This window comes from Crinia signifera, chromosome 12 (genome assembly GCF_055691185.1).
Source record: "Crinia signifera chromosome 12, ASM5569118v1, whole genome shotgun sequence".
NCBI classification, from domain to species: Eukaryota; Metazoa; Chordata; class Amphibia; order Anura; family Myobatrachidae; genus Crinia; species Crinia signifera.
This window is the reverse complement of record NC_139228.1, coordinates 20,471,656-20,492,919: the sequence shown is the minus strand read 5'-3', so window position 1 is coordinate 20,492,919 and position 21,264 is coordinate 20,471,656. Positions and strand designations below refer to the sequence as shown.

Here is a 21,264-nt window from a genome sequence, read left to right as displayed (position 1 = left end):
AGTTTTCTTGGATAGCGCCAAGTGCCAATTCAAGTACAATTTTTAAGAAAAAAAAAAATGTTGCCGTGAGTTTTTCACAATCATCTGGATTTTGGCAAGACCCAGTATATGAACGGATGTATACACAAAGGAAAGTACACTTTCTTGTCGGTCAAATGTGACCTTGAAATGTAGAAGTCACTATTACCGTCCTACCAAATTTCATGAAAATATGAGAGGGTCTGGTTTGTATAGGTTTTTTGGGGTGGGTCTGATTATTTGGCATGGAACGGTAGGTTTTGGTGAGATCTAATTTATACTGGGAACCTGACTAGAGTACAAGAGAGGGTATACATCTCTGTACAGAATAGATAATAGATATATATACTCGAGAAGAGAGTGAGCGACCCGCACCATCTATAGTACGTCAGATATTAAATAGGGTTATTAGTACATGTGAATGGCACTAAGCCCACCTATGGGGAGTGTGTTATATATATATATGCACTGGCCTCCTAGGTTAAGGGTGCTGTCAACTGATTGGTAAATAGGAATTTATATAGAGAAGAAAAGCAAATCAGTTTCAATGTGACGCACTCCTTATTCACAACATTGTCAAAATTGACTAAAATACAGATATATCTTTATTAAATATTATAGAACAATTACAATAGTAAGTATCACTTACAGGTCATCATTAATTATATGGTAATCTCAAAATTTTTATTATTTATAAAATAATGCTTGACCCGATAATATATTTCCCTGTGTCAGGGACTTTAATGGCGAAAAATTAAAATAAGATAGTAAATATAGAGAAAAAGAAAATATAGAAAGATTAAAATTGGTCTCTGTAGGCCGTTAGTATTAGATATTAGTGTTACGGTTCCTGTGAATATTACAGGTAAGTATGGTACTTTCTTGTAGGTTGAAATGTAATTAATAAATGGGTTTTATTCCCAACTCTGCATCTAATATCGTTTTTATAGCGTGTTTTTTTACTTTTCACATATCTGTGTTGTATTCCAATTATATCAAATAGGAAGATGGGTGGTGACCTGCCGTATGGCCTAGTGAACCACTTCTTTCTTCAAATCCTATTGATCACATAAAATCACATACGCGATGGGTAGTACCTGTGCACCGACCTATGCAAACTTATATTTAGGTTGGTGGGAGAAGGAGTGGGTCTTCAATGCCCATCATGACAAATATACAGAATGCATTGTAGGATGGTATCGATTTATTGACGATATCTTGATTATATGGGAGGGCCCCAAGGATCTTCTTGAAGAAATGATTATCGATCTGAATGACAATCCTCTGAACCTGAAACTGACCACGTGCATCAGCAATCAAGAAATCTCATTCCTTGATCTAAAAATCAAAAAGACAGACAGTAACATGTTGACTACCGATATCTATCGGAAAGAGACAGCCACTAACAGCATATTGCACAAAACTAGCTCGCACTTACCAGCAACCCTCAAAGGGATACCCAAAGGGGAGTATATCCGCCTTAGGCGAAACTGTTCAGAAGAACAAACCTTTGAAGTAAGAGCACAAGAACTGCGGGAAAGGCTTCTTCAGAGGGGATACAGTAATAAACTCCTCAAACAAGCATACTCAGCAGCCAAGAAAATACCAAGGGCAACTCTACTAACACCAAAACCCAAGAAAAGCAGTGAGGCTATACCTAGATTTATTAGCACCTACTGCACAGAGTGGAAAGAGATCAATCAGATCCTAACCAAACACCAACATGTTCTAGCGACAGATGAAGACCTAAAGCTAGTCATGGGAGATCGCATACAGAGCAGTTGGAGGAAATCCCCTAATTTAAGAAACCAACTAACACAAAGCCATTTTGTTCGAAAAGCAAAAAAGGCTCCTAATATAATGGGATGCTATAAATGTGGTAGGTGCAAAGCCTGTGAATATGTGACAGAGGTCAAGGAATTCACCAACAGATATGGCCAAACCACCAAAATCCGAGAATTTATAAACTGTGACTCGGTAGGAATAATTTACTGTCTGACATGCCCCTGCAACCTCAAGTATGTAGGGATGACCAAGAGGCCTTGGAAAAAGAGAATTCTGGAACACACTGGGAACATCAAGAATGCACAGAAAGACCTTGACAAAATGAAAAAAATAACGAGTGTGGCCAGACATTTCTTGAAATACCATATGAGCAACCCCAAAGGTCTAATGGCAATGAGCCTGGAAAAAATCTCCTTGGGGATCAGAGGAGGTAATATCACACAAGAACTCCTCAAAAAAGAATCAAAACACATATTCCTAATGAACAGTTTAAAACCAAATGGATTAAATGAAGAGATCCATTACTCTGCGTTTTTATGATACATATTCATACAATAATATGTAAGAAAAGAACTATACCAAGCTGGACGAGGACTAGATAGGATCAATTTAGCGGAATTGGCTAAAAATGAAATATTTAACTATTTATGATATCTTGCATACAAATTAAAATAACAGAGCATATAATACACCTGCGGGAGGTAATATTAATATCCAGAGCCCTCTATACATGGTGGATATGCTTCAGAAATAACCACCACTTAGTAACATATGTGCATGGTACATAAGGAAAACCCACAGGTGGCCACAACCATATTTATAACCATCAATGAATGATGATATCTAGAATACCCAAAACCCACTGAACATGGAAGGTGTAGGTAACAATACCTTAACTTGTCCCTATACTGGGAGGATTAAGAATACATTACTAACAATCCCCTCAAACAAGACATGTACAATATCATGTCATAAGAGTTCTGTATATACAAATAAGTGAATCCATATGCACAATTTATTATAAATATTGTTTCACCAGAGAATCCCATTTACAGGGATTTTATTTTGTCACTCATGCCACTTATTTAACTAGAGTATTATGTACATTGTTTGATAACAATTTACTGTAAGAATCATGAGTATAATTATCTCATGATGAACACACGTGATTTCTTTTAATACACCAATGATTCTAAACTCCCACGGAGTATACTGTACTTTTGACACGGGTTGATACATCCAGACAATTCTACGTACACCTTTATACACACTATATATAGATGTTATGTGTTGGTACACTGTGTGGTTTATTTTGATTTTTTTGCACAAAAACTTTTTTCTTCATAAAGGTAATTTTGAACGCATTCTAAATAATACATGCGAAATAATATCCTCACATACACTTCCTCGGATCACTTATTAACATTTAAATAATGGGAATACAAATAATAAGATATTACTGTCTCCATTATTAGTAAGGTTTTTTTCTTGTTGTCTATAATGAGGAATAGGTCCATTGATAAATAACATATTATCTAATATATTTATATGTATAGACATCAATGTTGTGGTACAACAATAAATCGTAGAATTAAATTAAATAATTATTGGGGATAGAATCTATCCAGCATCGTTCAGATCCAAATCTCTAGGTCTGTATGGCAATTCTAGGAACTGCCAATCATCAAAATGTATACACCTATAATGAATTTGGACCTATCAACTTCTCTGAAATTTGAAAATCCATCAATCAAGACCAGGATTGGTTGTCAATTAACACACCCAGACTGTGATCTTTCTCCCTATAAATATAACCTAATAGAGGCGGGCCAGTTACTTAGGTCAGCCTTGAAAAAGCCGACACAGGCGAAATGCGCATCGGCAGCTCGCTCTGTAGCCGTTAAAATAGTAGTTGAAATGTATACAAATGTAATAATGTATGTATAATTCTGTGTCATAATACGTAGCGTGTAACGAGCGCTCACCACAGCGTCTGTCATAGACGGGAGAGCGAGGTACACCTGAGGCACTGCAAGACAGGCAGAGCTCAGTGACCCGACCCCGGACAGCGCTGGTTGTTAGCCGCTCACTGTACTGAGAGCGCTCCGGCGCCCGTACAGCTCAGTAAAGTCACTCACTATATGACGGAAGCTCCACTAAAGAGCGTAGGAATGTGTGAATGTCAGAATACAACTGACATAGAAATTGGGCATATTACTCCAGTCTGTGCGCGAGCAAACGCATTGATGTGTATATAATTAAGTGCTTAAACATATTGTGTATAACTAGCGCTCATTGTAGCGTGTGTTTTACTTCAAGCACTGTGATACTAGCTGAATTTAGCGACACGTTCCACGATGGTATTGGTTACAAGCTGCTGAATATACTAAGAGCGCTCCGGCGCGTACATACTCCAGAAAGCCACTTATTAATTACCTAGTATACTGTGGATATTTGGCTGACGACTGGAAGTACTGTATATGCTAGAACGTGCTTGTATGAAATTCAATACACAATTGATATATAAACTATCTACGGCAGATTTGGCATTTGCTCTGATTTATCATAGAGTACAGACTGAGCAATTTGCTCTGATCAATGTGCACGAATATGTATAAAGCCTAATTGGTGAATTATTAAACTTCTAGCACGGATTGGACAATCTATTGCAAGCTCATCTGATCAAAAACTGACATAGAAATTGGGCATACTATTCCAGTCTGTCGACAGCAAACGCATTGATGTGTATATAATTAATTGTTCAAACACATTGTGTATAACTAGCGCTCATTGTAGCGTTTGTTTTACTTCAAAGCACTGTGATACTAGCTTAATTTAGCGACACGCTCTACGATGGTATTGGTTACAAGTTGCTTAATATACTAAGAGCACTCCGGCGCGTGCATACTCCAGAAAGCCACTTACTAATTACCTATTATACTGTGGATATTTGGCTGACGGCTGGAAGTACTGTATATGCTAGAACGTGTTTGTATGAAATTCAGTACACAATTGATATAGAAACTATCTACTGCAGATCTGGCATTTGCTCTGATTTATCATAGAGTACAGACTGAGCAATTTGCTCTGACCAATGTGCACGAATATGTATAAAGCCTAATTGGTGCATTATTAAACTTCCAGCACGGATTAGACAATCTATTGCAAGCTCATCTGATTAAAAACTGTATGCACGATTTTTTGCAAGATATATAACACAGACTAAGCAATTTGCTCTGATCAATGTGCACGAATATGTGTAAAGCCTAATTGGTGAACTATAAATTTATAGCACGGATTGGATAATTTACTGTAAGCTCACTGTCGATGACCACGCATTCCGGATAACTATGAACGCTCATTAATCACATATGTAGTTTGTGACATATATTAAACAAATGTGTCATTATACAAGCACCAGAACCATAAATGTGTAAGGTGCATCACACTCAATATCTGTCAGATATAGGCATAGGGAGACATGGAATAAAGGGAATAACTACTTATTATGTCCATGTTATAAGTAAATATATGCAACTACTGACATGTGTATGACCTTTTATGTGATCAATAGGATTTGAAGAAAGAAGTGGTTCACTAGGCCATACGGCAGGTCACCACCCATCTTCCTATTTGATATAATTGGAATACAACACAGATATGTGAAAAGTAAAAAAACACGCTATAAAAACGATATTAGATGCAGAGTTGGGAATAAAACCCATTTATTAATTACATTTCAACCTACAAGAAAGTACCATACTTACCTGTAATATTCACAGGAACCGTAACACTAATATCTAATACTAACGGCCTACAGAGACCAATTTTAATCTTTCTATATTTTCTTTTTCTCTATATTTACTATCTTATTTTAATTTTTCGCCATTAAAGTCCCTGACACAGGGAAATATATTATCGGGTCAAGCATTATTTTATAAATAATAAAAATTTTGAGATTACCATATAATTAATGATGACCTGTAAGTGATACTTACTATTGTAATTGTTCTATAATATTTAATAAAGATATATCTGTATTTTAGTCAATTTTGACAATGTTGTGAATAAGGAGTGCGTCACATTGAAACTGATTTGCTTTTCTTCTCTATATAGATATATATACTCCTAAGCAACTTTTTCCTAACAACGAAGCTAATTAGAAAAGAGCATGCGGCTTTGCAATTCTGAAATGGTTTTATAACCTGAGGGGAAGTTGTGGTCACACCACTGCTGCCTTGTACCCAATAATACAGAAGCCAATGCTGCTCTCCTCTTATTGATTTGTCCTTTTATAACCATGAGACAGCGGCTGCTTTCTATGCTAGGTCTGGTCAGGTTCAGCCCAGATTTAACTGCTGTCTCAGTGAACTCCTTACTCTACGCTACCAGCTTAATGCAGCTTCTGACTGACTAATCAGTGTACTCCTAAGCAGAGTACACACAGGAGAAAGTCTAACCAGCAGCATTTATTTATCTTCCCCCCCCCCCCCCAAAAAAAAAAAAAAAAATTGTGAAAAAAAACCATGACTACTTTGCGAACTGTCGCCGGAAAGTCATGTTGACGGTTTCACCTGTACATTCTATGTCGGGATTTTAAATGTCGGGATGTTGTCCTTGTCAGTATTATGACCCATTCGGGATTTTGACTGCATCCCCCCATAGTCCCAGCATCCACCGTGGCTTCAGTAAAATAAAAGATTTTACAGGTAAGACTAAAAATCCCCTTTTTTTTCCTCTAATACAGGCATGTCCAAACTGTGGCCCTCCAGCTGTTGTGAAACTACAAGTCCCATCATGCCTTGCCACAGTTTTGCTTTATAGGGAATGCTAAAACTATGGCATGCTGGGATGTGTAGTATCACAACAGCTGGAGGGCCACAGTTTGGACATGCCTGCTCTAATAAATACATATTAGTGTTGCACTAGAGAAATAGTTCTCAAACGCCCGCATCAGGACCAAAGAACAGGTGCACTCATTACTCAGACACATTTTAATAAAAATCCATAGCTGGAGCTAAATATTTCCATTATGATTCTGTGAGGAGATCTGGAAAACATGCACTGTTTGGGTTCCTGAGGACATCGTTTGAGTACCTGTGCACAGGATATCTTAATCAACAAATTATCTGTAGCTTTTATAGAGAATAGATTTGCTACCAATGTCAATATACTGGTGCAACTGCCTGGAGTTCAGTCAAATGGTCAACATTCATATAATTAGGATGCGTTGACATACTGTATATGCTGACTGTTATTGAGTACTGGCTGGAGAGTAAAGGTGCCCATACACGTTACAATTATTGTATCCAATATCGCATCTCGGCTTTGCAATAAGATGAGATCTAGTACAAAAAGTATGTGAAGCACATCTTATCGCAAAACCGAGATGCAATATTGTATCAGATATTGGATACAATAATTGTAACGTGTATGGGCACCTTAAGAGATACCAAATACTCACTAGCATGTTATTGCTGAGACATCTTGTCCGAAATTGCTCTGCACATGACACGGAAGACTATGGGGCTGTTGCATGGAGATGGTAAGACCAGGGATGGTTTGTTGACCTAGCATTTGTGTAGAAAGCCGCGCCCCCCCCCCCCCATATTTTTAGCTGAGGTATTGCCTGCGATACTTCAGCAACTGGAACATGTGCAGCCACAGAGGCTCCTGGATCTAACTAAACATGGAGTTTATATGTCAAATACAATGAAAAACCTTGTTCCAGAACCTATGAATTTTATAGAAATCCCCAAAGTTGTGAGAAGTGCTCTCAACTTCACACATTTCCAAGTTCCCTCCATAACCATGTGCATACATTGGCCTTAAATGATATAAACCCTATGTATAATCTGAAAGAACCTCTTGTAGCAAAAATGATGGAGCATATTTCAGATTTGGGATAAGGAATCACAGAAACAGTCAGGAAAATCTTTGGTCTGCATAGCCTGTAGTGGTTTCCATAGTTTCCCTGTCAGTGCTAAGTAGGTCCCAATAAAGATATTTAGTCTTGAATGAGATTGTGGATGTGAGGGAAGACTGACAACAAAGGGTTATAGGGAATGGGTGGTGATAAAGACTGTAGCGTTGTATTTGCATAAACACGTAATAGTGGGTATCTCATTTGTCTTTAAGCATTTGAAATGAGGGGAGTGTGACTTCAGGGTCAAATACATCCTGAATTGCTCTAACGCCCTTACTCCACCAAATCATGTACTGAGCATTATCAAATGCAGGAAGACATCTGGGGTTCCCACACATTGCTGACAACCCTCCTCATCTGTGCATGCAGCTCAATCTCATAGTCAGCGACTGCATGCACAGCGGGTGACTACACTAACCAATATCGCTCAGTGTGTATGTGCTATATCTTGGGCACAGTGGCACCACTGATCCGGTCATCTACAGCAGCTGTGCCTCTGATCACCTAGTGTGTGCGGGGGCTTAATGTTCCTGGAGTCTGAATCAATGCGGAGGAAGTAATGTTGGTATTATAGTGCATGGCATTATCAAGCGGCTTGTTATTGGTATTAAAAACAGGTATATTATATTTTTCGGGTATAGGTCATAGGGTAGAAGTAGACAGTCAATAGGTCAACCTCTATTGATTGAATATGTCCATGTGGATAGTGAAAGTATGAAAAAAAAAAAAAGTTCTCCTTTAAAAACTCCTGTTTACCCTTTTCAGGTGTCGAACAGTAGTGGTAGCCCTATATATTGTCGACCACATCCCGATATAGTGCATTATGGGTAATGATGCTTTTACTTCAGAAAGTCAGTCAGGAGAGCAACAGGATAGCATTAACCCAAGTGACTGTCTAGGCTAGCGGTTCCCAGAGCAGTCCTTAGGGAAACACAATGGTCCAAGTTTTAAGTATATCCATGCTTGGTCACAGGTGACTTAATCTGTACCTCAGCCAATTTGATTTACCATCTGTGCTGAGCCACGGATGGGGAACCTTCGGCTATTGTTGAACTACACATCCCAGCATGCTCTGCAACAGTTATTGCATGGCCAAATAGCAACACTGTAACAAGGAATGCTGGGATGTGTAGTTCCACAACAGCTGGAGGGCCGAAGGTTCCCCATCCCTAACTTAAAACCGGTCCTGTTGGGATGCTCTGATAACGAAGTTTGGCAACCTCTGGCCTAGGCTTTGCTACTAGATTACACACTTACCATCTTGGGTAATTCTCAATACATTGCATATGTAGAATGTAAGTTCTCTTGAGCATGTCCCTCTTTCTTTCCTCACGATAGAAACATCTTAGTTAAACATCTCTGCTGGCACCAAATCTTGAGGTTTTCTGCCCCCGATACTTATGTCAGTGTCCTCTGATTATGTACCATGTACTTGTCCTCTGTTGTATTCAACTGTAAGTCACTGTTTGCCTATTCATTTATGTACTCTTATTGGGTGCTGCGGATCCCTTTTGGTGCCATATAAATAGGAGGTTAATATGCATTTTGTACATCCTGACATACTGATTTATTGTACATAAATAATGTTCCTTCTGTAGTGTAGACAGTCGGCTCATGTAACTAAACACCATTGCGGCGATACTACATGAGAACCCTGATCCAGTTAGTTACCCCACAGTCTACAGGTCCAGAGTTGCTGGCATAGAATACATTATGTTGGAGCAGTAATAAAATACACACACTACAAAAGTACAATAGTTATTTTTTTTTTTTTTTACTTAATTTGTTTCTATTCACAGAGTATAGAATATAAAAGATTATAATAATTGCAGATATTGGAAGAACAGTAGTGCCATGTTCCCAGGATTCACCCTACATATCTATTTGTAAAGAATTCACCTTTCCTAGTACAGAACCTTCTTAAAAACGAATTCTACACTACAGCCGCTGTAGCCCTGCTGAGGGTGATGTCTCCGAAAATACACACATTTCTGACGTCTCCAAATTCTCGCACCCTGTGATTATATTGGCAGACACTCTCATTGTTTACAGACACATTAAATTTGTCCTGTTCGAAAAAAAATTGGACCTGGAATAAAGACAAAAAAAAAAAAAAAGTTAAAAATGTGCACCAGACCGTACAGTAATCAAAGACAACACACAAAGATTTGAATCTAGATAGAAAGGGCTGAGATCTGACATTCGTATGAATTATATAGTTGACAACCCTGATGCCAGCCTAGGGGAGCTAAAAGGAGGTACAGAACATTGAACAGAGAATGTGGTCTAATCAGATAAGTCAGTCTATTATACAAGTAGAACCTAGTCATAGGAGGCTTTCTTGTTAAGGATCTGGTCTTCTAGGGCTTCAAAGCTAAGCGACTAAGATTAAGGTACACAAATAGCCTCATTTAAAATTCTACTAGCAAAGCTTGAAGAACCACCCAACACAAACATCTCAGGCTGTTCTCATCTAAGTTAGAGCAATGTAGAAGTTTGGGACCTGAAGGTCACACGAGTAGGGAACAGTTCTTTTATTTAGACCAGTGGTTCCCAACCATGGTCCTCAATTACCTCCAACAGTGCATGTTTTCCAGAATCACAAGAGAAATAATGATGAACTCCACCTGTGGATCTTTTAAAATGCATCTGAACAATGAGTGCACCTGCTTGGTGAACTGTTGGGGGTACTTGAGGACCAGGGTTGGGAACCACTGATCTAGAACAATACCACCACAGGAATCAGAATGATCTTCTCACCGTACAAGTGGATGTTCAGCAATATCACTTTCACACCTGGCCAGCAAGAACAAACTGGTTTTATTACCAGAAGAGTAGTCTTAGCAGAACCCCCTAAACCTTGCAATGGGGGTGTCCTGCCTGTTCTTGTGGAATATACTAAAAAATAAAAAACCTCAACAGCATTACTAAAAATAAAACCAAATAGGATGACTGCTGGACAGCATTGACAACTATGTATCTCCAGAATCACTTTGTCCAAAAACAAGATCCTGCTGACAGGAGGGGTGGGTAGAGGAGAGCATCCTCTCAGCTAATTAATGGTCTTCTCCCGTAGAAGAGTCTTCTCCTGTGGACAGTGCCCATTCCTTTAGAGTTCCCCAGACGGAATGCAAAAGACAGCAGAAGTGTGCAAATGCATATGCAAATACAATGAATATTTGCACATACAACAGTGGAGAAACCCTGTTTCAGGGGTGGCCAAACTGGTCCTCAAGATCTACCAACAGTTCCTGTGTCTCAGGCCACCTGTGGATCTATAGTAGGAATGAATGCAGCAGGTTTGAAAATGTGACAGTTAGCAATGACTACAGCTGTGCATCGGCTAGGTGGCTAAATTGTGGACCAGTGGATAGATCGAGGACGGCCAGCCCTGCCCTATTTATATTCTTCCCCTCCTTCATGTATTACACCATATTCACCACTGTGCACACCAGCATACTGTATTTATATAGACAAATCAGGAGGCATAAGTTACAGTTGAACAGCTTTTTGGAATATCTCTTTAAATAAAAAAATAAAAGTGATATTTACAGTGAATGGCTGTCCGGGCTGGAATGGAAATTTATTATGGTGTCGTTCTTCTTTGCCCCATTTATCTTGAATCATAGAATTGCGCACAATAACTTGAGGGTGTTCATCGAATCGGGGATTGAAGTGGAAAACAACATCACGGGCTCTTTTAAAATCAACGCAAAACCTAAAAAAAAAAAAAAAAAAAAAAGGAAGAGAGAAAATTAAGGGATTTTATAGCCTACAACCAGCCTTTATGAACAATGGCAAAACACTGCACAGGAATTAGAGGATATTCGGCCCCCATTCAGGGCCCATTGCTGAAGCGCAGATATCACTATTCAGCAATTAACGCACATATCAGCGAGAGTGGGACATGGGTTTTGTGGGAGTGGTATAGACAGCCCAGGAGTGTCTGGACCACTCGGAGGAAGGGTGCAGCGACTGCATGCCATCATAGGCTGCAGCAAGGAACATAAAAAAGGCAAAAAGAAGCAGCGCTGATATATATCAAATCCACATGTAGTTAATTTAATGACAATTAAACATATTAAAATGCACAATAATAAAACACAAATACATAAATCTATGTAAAATCAATTAAATGGATGGCCTGCGTCTGGACTCTGCTAGTGCAGCACTTGCCTAGTGCCGCCAGTTGTACTTTTGTGGAGTTGGTACTTGTGTACTAGCACGGCGCCCGATAATTAGTCACCCGTGGATAGTGGGGGTATGAAAAGGTCGTAGGACGTGTACCGCCGCCCCTCCCGGGCTCACTGCGCGCGCCACGCTTTGGGTTCACGTTTATACTTGGGGGAGGGGGGGGGTGTGGCGTGGGGGGTGCATTTAAGCATTGTAAGCACCCATTAGGGTGCTTATACAATTTATAATCGCATCGCATTGTATGCCATATACAATGGCATACAATTTTAAAATTGTATGCCATTGTACAACATCGCCCGATATCGCATTGCATGCGATGGGTGCCGTGCTAGTACACAAGTACCGCGGAGTTATGCAGAGCAGCCACCGACTCTGAATCAGGCCCATTGTGAGATTGGCATAAAAGTGACTCCCTTAGTTCAAAATATAAAGTAGTTATATTCCTTCTACCAGCATGAATAGGTAGTGCATCCTGTATTACCTGCCTCCTGTATACACAAGTCTGGCAGGTGCACACTAGTGCTGTATTACCTGCACGCAGTACCGGACAGGAATACTTGCCCATTTGCATCAGAGCAGGAAAAACAAATAAGAAATACACAGGGAGTGGAAAAATCTGCACGACATGAGAACCTGCTCATAATACATTCACAGAGCACCCACCAACATTCCATCGGTGCAAAGGTTCGTACGGACTGGTACAGCAACCAAAGTGTGCAGATGCCCATTTCATGGGTACACAGAAGATGTCCTGGAGTTCAGTAGGTTAACCGTCTAAAGACAGACTCTGGCAACCCGATACGGGAATCCCAACAGGTAACCTAACCATATTTGCCTACCCCCCTCCCTAACAAACACCCTACTGGCTGACGGTATTCCTGCATCAGAATCTTGATCCTTTTCCAGTATATTGAATGGCGGCATCCTGATAGACCCCTCAGTCACTAGACGAAGCTCATGCCTCAGTGGACTCTCTACCCAGGTGGTCATAATCATTTCAGATATCTGGAATGGTATTAATTGTGTGTGTCTGGCTGGGTACGCCCCCTATAGATGTCATCTACGGTCGGATTGGACAGCATGTTCTCCATACATAGGTGCCCAGTCATTCAGCTGCCCCTCACCACTGGCTCCTGGTGCGGATCGCTCGCTTACACACAGCAAGATGCTGATCTATCTGTAGATGTTGTACAACAGACCCGATCTGTCTGAATGATGCCGTTCAGACATATTGCTGGGTACACACTGCCCAATAGTTTGGCAGTGTATGGGCCAATGTGTACCCAGCTTATAGCACCATTAGCAGCTAATTGGCTCTTGGAGTCCTGATCTGCTGACTACACTAACAGGCTCCTATTCCAGGAATGAGTCATAGGGTCGACACTATGGTGGACATTCATTAGATAGACCACTAAATGTCGTCAGCGCTTAAGTTGACATGGTCGAAAGGTAGTAACAGTCAAAAGGTTAACAGGTTTCACTTTTTTCGCCCAAAAAATGTCGACGCAAGTTGACATGGACAATGTATCAGTGTACCGCGTCACCTAGCTGTGCTCGGCACACTATTATATTCTCCCTCCACTCCTTAAAGGGTGGTAGGGTATGAAACAGACTGCCGGCACAAAAAAAAAAAACCTGCCGACCTTCACACTGTCAACCTAATGCTTGTGTCGACTTTTAACCAATTTCATATGTCGACCTGTATAGTGTCAACCTAGTGACTGTATCCCCCCCGCCCCATGTCACCTTGTCTCACAGGCAAGCTGTTATTTTGCGCTCAGGTCAACCTGCGGGAAACCATCACTGTTCCTTTTACTCTCTGCTCGCCTACCACTAGCTGCCCTATACAGACCAGGGATGTGCGGTGAGGTAAATGGATGAGGTGTCTCTGGCAAGTATTTTGCGCACAATTTATGAGCCATGGGGTACATGTGGGCATTATACACAAGTGAATCAGTATAAACTGCTGGAGATTCGCTGAGTTTGGATAAGAGATGTGCAGAAAAGGTAGCCAGGTGAGGCACTGCCTCACCTGCCACAGATTTTTTACTCCAAAGTTTTGACTATAAAAATAAGATTTTTTTTTTTTTTTTTTTTTTATTATAGATTGTCTTTTTGACATACTTTATAAACTCAAAACTTTGGCGTATACATTAGTAGGACAGGAAAGGCCTCACCCCACTGATCCAGACATCTGTAGGTTATCATGCTGAAGCTTAGCAAGACATCATACTGGTTATTAAAGGCGACCTAGTTATTGCCTCTGCCTGTAGGTACACCTAACTATCACATTGGTTTTACCTCTTGGCGTTCGGCTTGACGACTCCTTCAATAGTCACCAACAGTCGCGGAACAAGTCCTGTAGGCAATGGAAGATCGTATGGCACATTCTAAACAAAAACAAACATAACCAGTGAAGACAGGATCGTATTTGTTCTAGCAAACCTGTCTCAGATTGGACTGAGTCCTCGTTAAGCAATACTGAACTAATCAAAGTCAAAAGAACTCTTCTGAAGATCACACTCAACCTGCGGAAATCAAGCCACTCTAAAGGTCCCCCGAGACTTCTCAGTCGCAGCCGATCCCCCTTGAGCCGCCCAGCAGCATCCCAGGTGTCTGGAACGCATACGATACATCATAAATCGGAAGGGTCACATACGGTGTATCGTATGAGACCCCAGCAAGTGCTGCTGAAGGCTGTCCGGTCCAACAAATCGGGATAAAAGTGGCAAATCGCATGTTTTAGATCCGATGCGCGGTTTTGTGCGCACTACAAATTGGAGCTCCTGGATCGCAAGTGCTGAACTAAGGACCTCTAGGCAGCACTTGCGATCCAGGAGCTCCAATCTTTAGTGCGCACAAAACCGCGCATCGGATCTAAAACATGAGATTTGCCACTTTTCTCCCGATTTCTCGGCCTAATGCATTGGAATTGGGTAAAATCACAGCCAGAAGGATATTTCCAGATATTATGTTAGTCAGGGCTTACGCTGTCTTCCTAATGTACTATCTAGAACCCTACAATCAGCAGCCCAACTTTTAGATAGAACCAATACAAGGATGTGTCTACGGGGCCACAACTCCGTGGCCAGTGCTGCATTTTAATTGGCTGCAGGCGTTCTACATTGACGAAGTAAAGGGAGGAATAGGGGCCTGGACTGGAAATCCAAAATTCCTAGTGGCAGCCCTGACCTGCATGCTATAGGATTGATACATAACCAAATAGACAATGTTAAAATTACTTACCATTGGACCAAGGGGAGCTGAAGGGAAGGGTCCTGCCTGTCCCGGCTGCCCTGGATATCCCTGTCCAGGCTGGGGGGCTCCTGGGTAACCCTGTCCAGGCTGGGGGGCTCCTGGGTAACCCTGTCCAGGCTGGGGGGCTCCTGGGTAACCCTGTCCAGGCTGGGGGGCTCCTGGGTACCCCTGTCCAGGCTGGGGGGCTCCTGGGTAACCCTGTCCAGGCTGGGGGGCTCCTGGGTAACCCTGTCCAGGCTGGGGGGCTCCTGGGTAACCCTGTCCAGGCTGGGGGGCTCCTGGGTAACCCTGTCCAGGCTGGGGGGCTCCTGGGTACCCTGGATATTGCTGCCCAGGATTCTGGGGGTTCTGACCCCAGGGATTATTAGGATTTCTTTGGCCCGACATAGCATCATCCAACTAATCAAAAAATAAAAATAAACAGTCAGATACAGTTCAGCAGCATGACAACTGCTGACAATTAACAGGTTTATTAGTGGAGCTAGGCATAGATCATTAATGAGATAAGAGCAGATGTGGGGTCAGAAAATATGGTTAAAATATCTATGTGAGTCCTCATCCGATCCTAGCGTGAAGGCTCAGGTTACAGTGATACAGTGGCCGCTCATAATGACTATTACTAGGAGCCTGCTGATCAGAGAGACTGTCGATAGGTTATTGGTTAGCTGGGGGTGTGATAGAATGCTCAGACAGTCGGGATTCCAACAGTCATTAGTCCGACATCAGAATCCAGACTACCAGGACTCCCAAAGTCTATTCTCCATGAATGAGTATAGCCCCAGTCAGTCGGGAACCCAATTGTCGGGATTCAGATGTCTGACTAATGACAGTCGGAATCCCAACTGTCAGAGCATCCGTTAGCTGGACGGATTGGTAATCTTATCCATGAATGGGTCCCAAATTCATTCATGTGTCACTTCGGCCTCTCATCGCAGTAAAAAGGCCACATTGCCCAACAGGTCCGACAGTCAATTGTGAATTTAAGGCAACTTTTCATGAACAATAAAATAAGTGCTCGGCCTTACCGAAAACTCCATTTTCTGAAAAGAATAAGAAAAAAAAAAAAAAGGTTAGTGACGTGATTTTTAAATGAGATCTGAATTCACACAGGTTACATATGGTGTCATTACATAGGTGCCATTAGGTAAACTGGTAACAGAGCTATTGGGTGCCAAACTAGTGCAGGCCCAGATGAATCATCCTCATCATTTATACGAGCCACATGGGGAGGGAGCCAGCATGCAGCTCATTAAAATCTCTGGGTTCTACCAGTGACAACCAAGACTGCTAATCGTAACACTTGCCTACTCTGCACAGCAAGTAACGTATACATAGAGGGACAGGTGGAAAATGATCCAACCACAGCCACTAGGATTAGCTCCTATCAATGAGAACTGCAGCAATTCATTTCTGAGGTAATAATTTGTGACTGGCCTGTCAGATACCCTAGGTCAGTGGTTCTCAACCTCAGGACCCCGAACAGTTCACGTTTCCCAGGTGACCCAGCAGCACAGGTGCTCTTAGTACTTCCTGACACATTTTTGAAGATCCACAGGTGGAGATAATTATTTAATTTGTGATTCCACGAAGAGACCTGGAACACATGCACTGTTTGGGGTCCTGAGAATGGAGTTTGGGAAACTATACACTAGTACAGTGGTTCTCAAACTCTGTCCTCAGGACCCCATGCAGTTCACCTGACAGGTGCACTCATTACTCTGACTGACGTTTTAAAAGATCCACAGGTGGAGCGAATTATTTCACTTGATTCTGTGGGGAGACCTGCAATACATGCACTGCGGGGGTGCTGTAGTACATCTGCATTCATCAGTAAACTCTCTATTCCAAGCAATGACTGAGCTGCGGCACCTCTGTTGGTGTAATGGGCCATTGGGAAAAGGAGCGCCAGCCTCCCTTGCCTGTACATGGTTAAGTACCAACTAAAAACGGAGTGACTCATCGCAGACCACATGAGGTGATGAATCAGCCTGAGGGGAAGGAGAGGCTCCAAGTCCTCACACGCAGGGAAATGGAACTTTTAGCAAGTAGAAATTCAGAAACCACAATACACCCATGTATCCGCACACTCACTACAGACTGACGGTACAAGTGGCCTATAGATCACCAAGGGCATATTGGTAACCCGCCTCTTCAATATTGCAGTGATTGTAAAGTGAATAAGCCTGAATATATATTGCAGAGGGAGGGCTGTGCTAACGGTATAGACGTTTTATTTGGGTGGATGAGAGATTATGCAGCAAGATTTAATGTTTGCAGATTTTAGTTTGCATTTAGCAGAGAACTGCCCATTATCAGATTTGTGGGTAATTCCCCTAAGGGTCCCGTTAGCCGCAAATATTTAGGAATAGCCATAATGTATGTAGGAGGGACCACAGCAGGAATCTCCGATCCCCGCTGGGATCCCTCCTATTGTGCTTGCATCCCCCATAGGTTACTATGGGGGATGCAAAACTGCCCGATGTATCACCATTGGGAAGCATTGCAGAGGGTCCCGGGGCTTCCACCATTCTGAGATTGCGCTAGCCCATTGTAGCCTCTGAGCTACAGACCACACTGCCGGCGGGGCTGTGCTGTCGGCGAAGCAGAGCGCAGGGAAGGGTTCCTTTGATGCATTCAAGCAAAAGAATCGCATATTGCAATGCAATCCTTGGTAGTTAATGCTGCCCAGATTGCATTGTATATGGGATCCAATGATAAATGGGCTCCTAAAAGTGATAAACATGGGTTCCCCCAGAGAGCAAGCACCACACAAAAATTATAGCACAGATTTAATGGCCCAGTCATGCAGTCCTGACCAGAGGTATCCAGGTGCCTCATGCCTCTTAACAGTCTTGCATTTTGGTAGGGAAGCATTGATTTAAGTGCTTGGTCATACTGTCCTAGCCAAGCAGAGATGAGGTAGCGGCCCTCCAGATGTTGTGAAACTACAAATCCCAGCATGCCTTGCCACAGTTTTGATATAAGGGAGTGTTAAAACTGTGGCAAGGCATGCTGGGATTTGTAGTTTCACAACATCTGGAGGGCCACAGTTTGAAGACCCATGAGAGCACCAGTGACCAGGTGCTGGACACACCAACCACTGGTAACTGGTCTTTTCAGAGAAGGCAGGAAAAGGGCCGCCCCAAGGACTAGAGGGGCATCAGCACAGATGTGTTATTTAGAATCCAGCTACAAAATTACTTGTAGCAAACGGAGATTGTTGAGGCAGATTTCTTTCCCCAGTAGCCATAAAATAATCTGTGGTCAGAATAAACCAGAAGTGGAGGATTGGGGAGACATACCAGAAGAAGATTCCAGATCCAGCAGAATTACATTTTAGTTACCCCCTATTCTAGACCAACTACCATTGGTGCAGGTCTACTGTACTTGTTGAAGAAAAGACACGGATACGTGTCAGGGCTTGTTCATGTATTGTGTTTTACACGTGGCTCCATATAAGTGGCCACAAGAAACCTTATTTCAAATGCATGTAGCCATAGGGATTATTGTGCTTCATAATCCATGCAGGGAAATGACAGATTATTCCATGTGAATGTATATCTCCAATTTATTTTTTTCCCCAAAAACGTAACAGATGCATAATGTTTAGGTGATTCAGGGAGAATGCTAGACTCTACAGGGAGTCAGGTAGGTTGCTACTATTTTAAAAAAGGAGTCTCCTGCAGAATGCAGGAGTGTAGGCATCTACAGCAGGCTTACATACTTTGCTGTTGGGCCTACAAATGACTACATCTGCCCATGGCTGGAGGCTTCAGGTCCTATCGGATAGGACATTTAAATGCCACACCTTGGTTGTGGCAGAACATAGATATGACACTACAGCAGGGTTGCCTACCTGATCCTCTCATTCACGGAGAAACTGCTCTGTTCCTGGACTTCCCTGGTAATGTATGATTGCCATCACCTGTGGTGAAACCTTTATTATCAATTACCTAGCTCCCCACAGGTGATGGCAATCATACATTACCAGGGAAGTCCAGGAACAGAGCATTTTCTCCCTGAAGGAGGGCCAGGTAGGAAACCCTGCATGTGTTCTTCTATGCAAGTCAATAGAAGTAGAGTTCCAGGTCAGATAATAAAGTGAGCAGTATTGCTTTACAAGAAGGAAACTTGGTTCTATTATTAGGAAGGCATTTTCTCTTTTAAATGCATTATGTTCAGCAATTAAGCTGGGATTTAAAGTCCAGGGCCTGCTCACTAACAAACGATACAGAGGTTGAAACCCTAAATAAATATGTAAGCATGTGAGGGTGTTCTAGAGAACAGTCCCAAGAATTGCGCACTAAAATGTGTTGCTAATATAGCGGATAATTGGGACCAAGTAATCTATTCGCTACTATGGAAATACACAACATAGGATAGATTCCGAAGTTAAAAGCTGTAAGGCAACACCACCTGTAAAGCTACCTTTACAGTATACTGTACCTTCCCTACAAGTCTGATTCACAAGTCCTCCCAGGTCACTCCACCAACTGATCCCCAGCGACCCCCACCCATTAGGTTCGATATTTATACAAATACCCATAACAATTTAGGACATGCCATGTCCACCTGGGTAGTCACCCCCTCCATCCTCTCCCAAAGGGGTAGCACCACCCACTTGCGGAACAGCTGTAAGATCTAAAGAGAGTGATGGCTAACCTTGACATGCCAGCTTTTAAACTACACATCCCAGCATGCCCTGCTTAAGTTTTACTATTTGGCCATGCTAAAACTGATGCAGGCCATGCTGGGATGTGTAGTTTAATAACAGCTGGAGTGTCAAGGTTAGCCATCACGGATCTAAGACAACATTTACATTCACCCAGATCATTTTGGGACAGTTTGATGGGCTTGTCAAATAGACATGAAAACCACGCTACGCTGAAATGGGAAAGTACACGGCCTGAGGCAAGCAAAGTCGCACAAAAAGTAAAAAAAAACAAAACAGGCTTTCACGTTCACAGTCACCATATTAACCCTTACAGTAAAGTCCTACCGAAGACACAGAACTGTGATTACTTACTGATAGCTACAAGTAGGAGCCGCAGGCCAGGGGCTCAGGCAGGGATGTGTTCAGGGAGATCTCAGAAGAAACTCTGCAGCTGCAAATATATAAAGGCTGCTTTGAGAGCTAATAGGGGTTGTGGTGTACACCCAGTCCTGCCACGCCTATCCCAGCCTCAAACCTGATCCACAACTCCCCGTCTGCTGCCACCCTCCTAATTGCAACAACACATTCTTTTCTTTTTGTATTTAAAAATTATTACAAAAAAACTTAATCCGGAAAATAGTTTTGTACACTTACGCTTTAAAAATGAACACTTTATTAAACTAACACAGCATAAATCTGGTCTGCTGTTGACATTGAGGGGCGTATTTAATTGGCAGCGAGATCTGTATGGTATAAATGACTGCAGACATTGCAATCAGTTTTTTATTACTGTGGGAATGTGAACTCCCGATGTGGTGATGTCCTAGGGGGGAATTTACTAAGATGGGAGTTCTAATGAATATGGGACAACCAATCAAATTCTATCTATTATCTTTAAGAAGGTGTTGCAAAATAAATAAGAAATAGAGACTGATTTGTTGCTACGGGCAACATCCCATCCTCAATAGAACTCACATCTTAGTAAATGTACCCCCTAAAAAGGTGCCTGGTGAAGTGATAAAGTGTCTGGTGATAATGCAGCAGCCAATCAGTTCCTGCCATTTTTCAATCCCAGTCTGTAACTTGATAGGTCGGCAATGTCTAGGTTGACATGCACAAAGTCAACACTGGAAAAAGGTTGACACGGAAAATGTCAACACATGAAAAGGTCGACATAAGTTTGAACTTTTTTGGGTGTCACCGTTGACACCTGAGCATGTGGAGCCCCAATTAGTCCCCATGTCTCCTCGTGCGGCTCGCTTTGCATCGGGCTCGGTGCTCTGCTCCGCTACCGTTGCATCCGGTACACTTTAGCGTTCCCACTTGGAGTCCACGTCTATGGAAAAGTATGAAAGAGATTTAAAAAAAAGAAAAAGAAATTCAAAAATATCCCCCAAAAATTCTCATGTCGACCTTCCCATGTGCCGAC

At 42.0% G+C, this 21,264-nt stretch overlaps 1 protein-coding gene across 1 annotated transcript; it reads right to left on the bottom strand.

Moving 5' to 3' along the window:
• Positions 1-9,479: 9,479 nt before the first annotated feature.
• On the bottom strand, positions 9,480-16,221 carry LGALS3 (galectin 3). Its single transcript, XM_083166372.1, has 5 exons — positions 16,207-16,221; positions 15,170-15,580; positions 14,225-14,313; positions 11,282-11,447; positions 9,480-9,818 (listed from the first exon to the last, which is right to left on the bottom strand). The coding sequence occupies exons 1-5, from the start codon at positions 16,216-16,218 to the stop codon at positions 9,663-9,665; spliced, it is 834 nt and encodes a 277-aa protein (XP_083022498.1). The 5' UTR covers positions 16,219-16,221; the 3' UTR covers positions 9,480-9,662.
• Between the last annotated feature and the right edge of the window lie 5,043 nt (positions 16,222-21,264).

Coding starts and splice junctions, on each gene's coding strand:
- LGALS3 (XM_083166372.1), bottom strand. Junction 14,314..15,169: donor CAGCTCCCCTTGGTCCAATG/GTAAGTAATTTT, acceptor GTTTTTGTTTAG/AATGTGCCATACGATCTTCC. Junction 9,819..11,281: donor AGCCCGGACAGCCATTCACT/GTAAATATCACT, acceptor TCTTTATTCCAG/GTCCAATTTTTTTTCGAACA.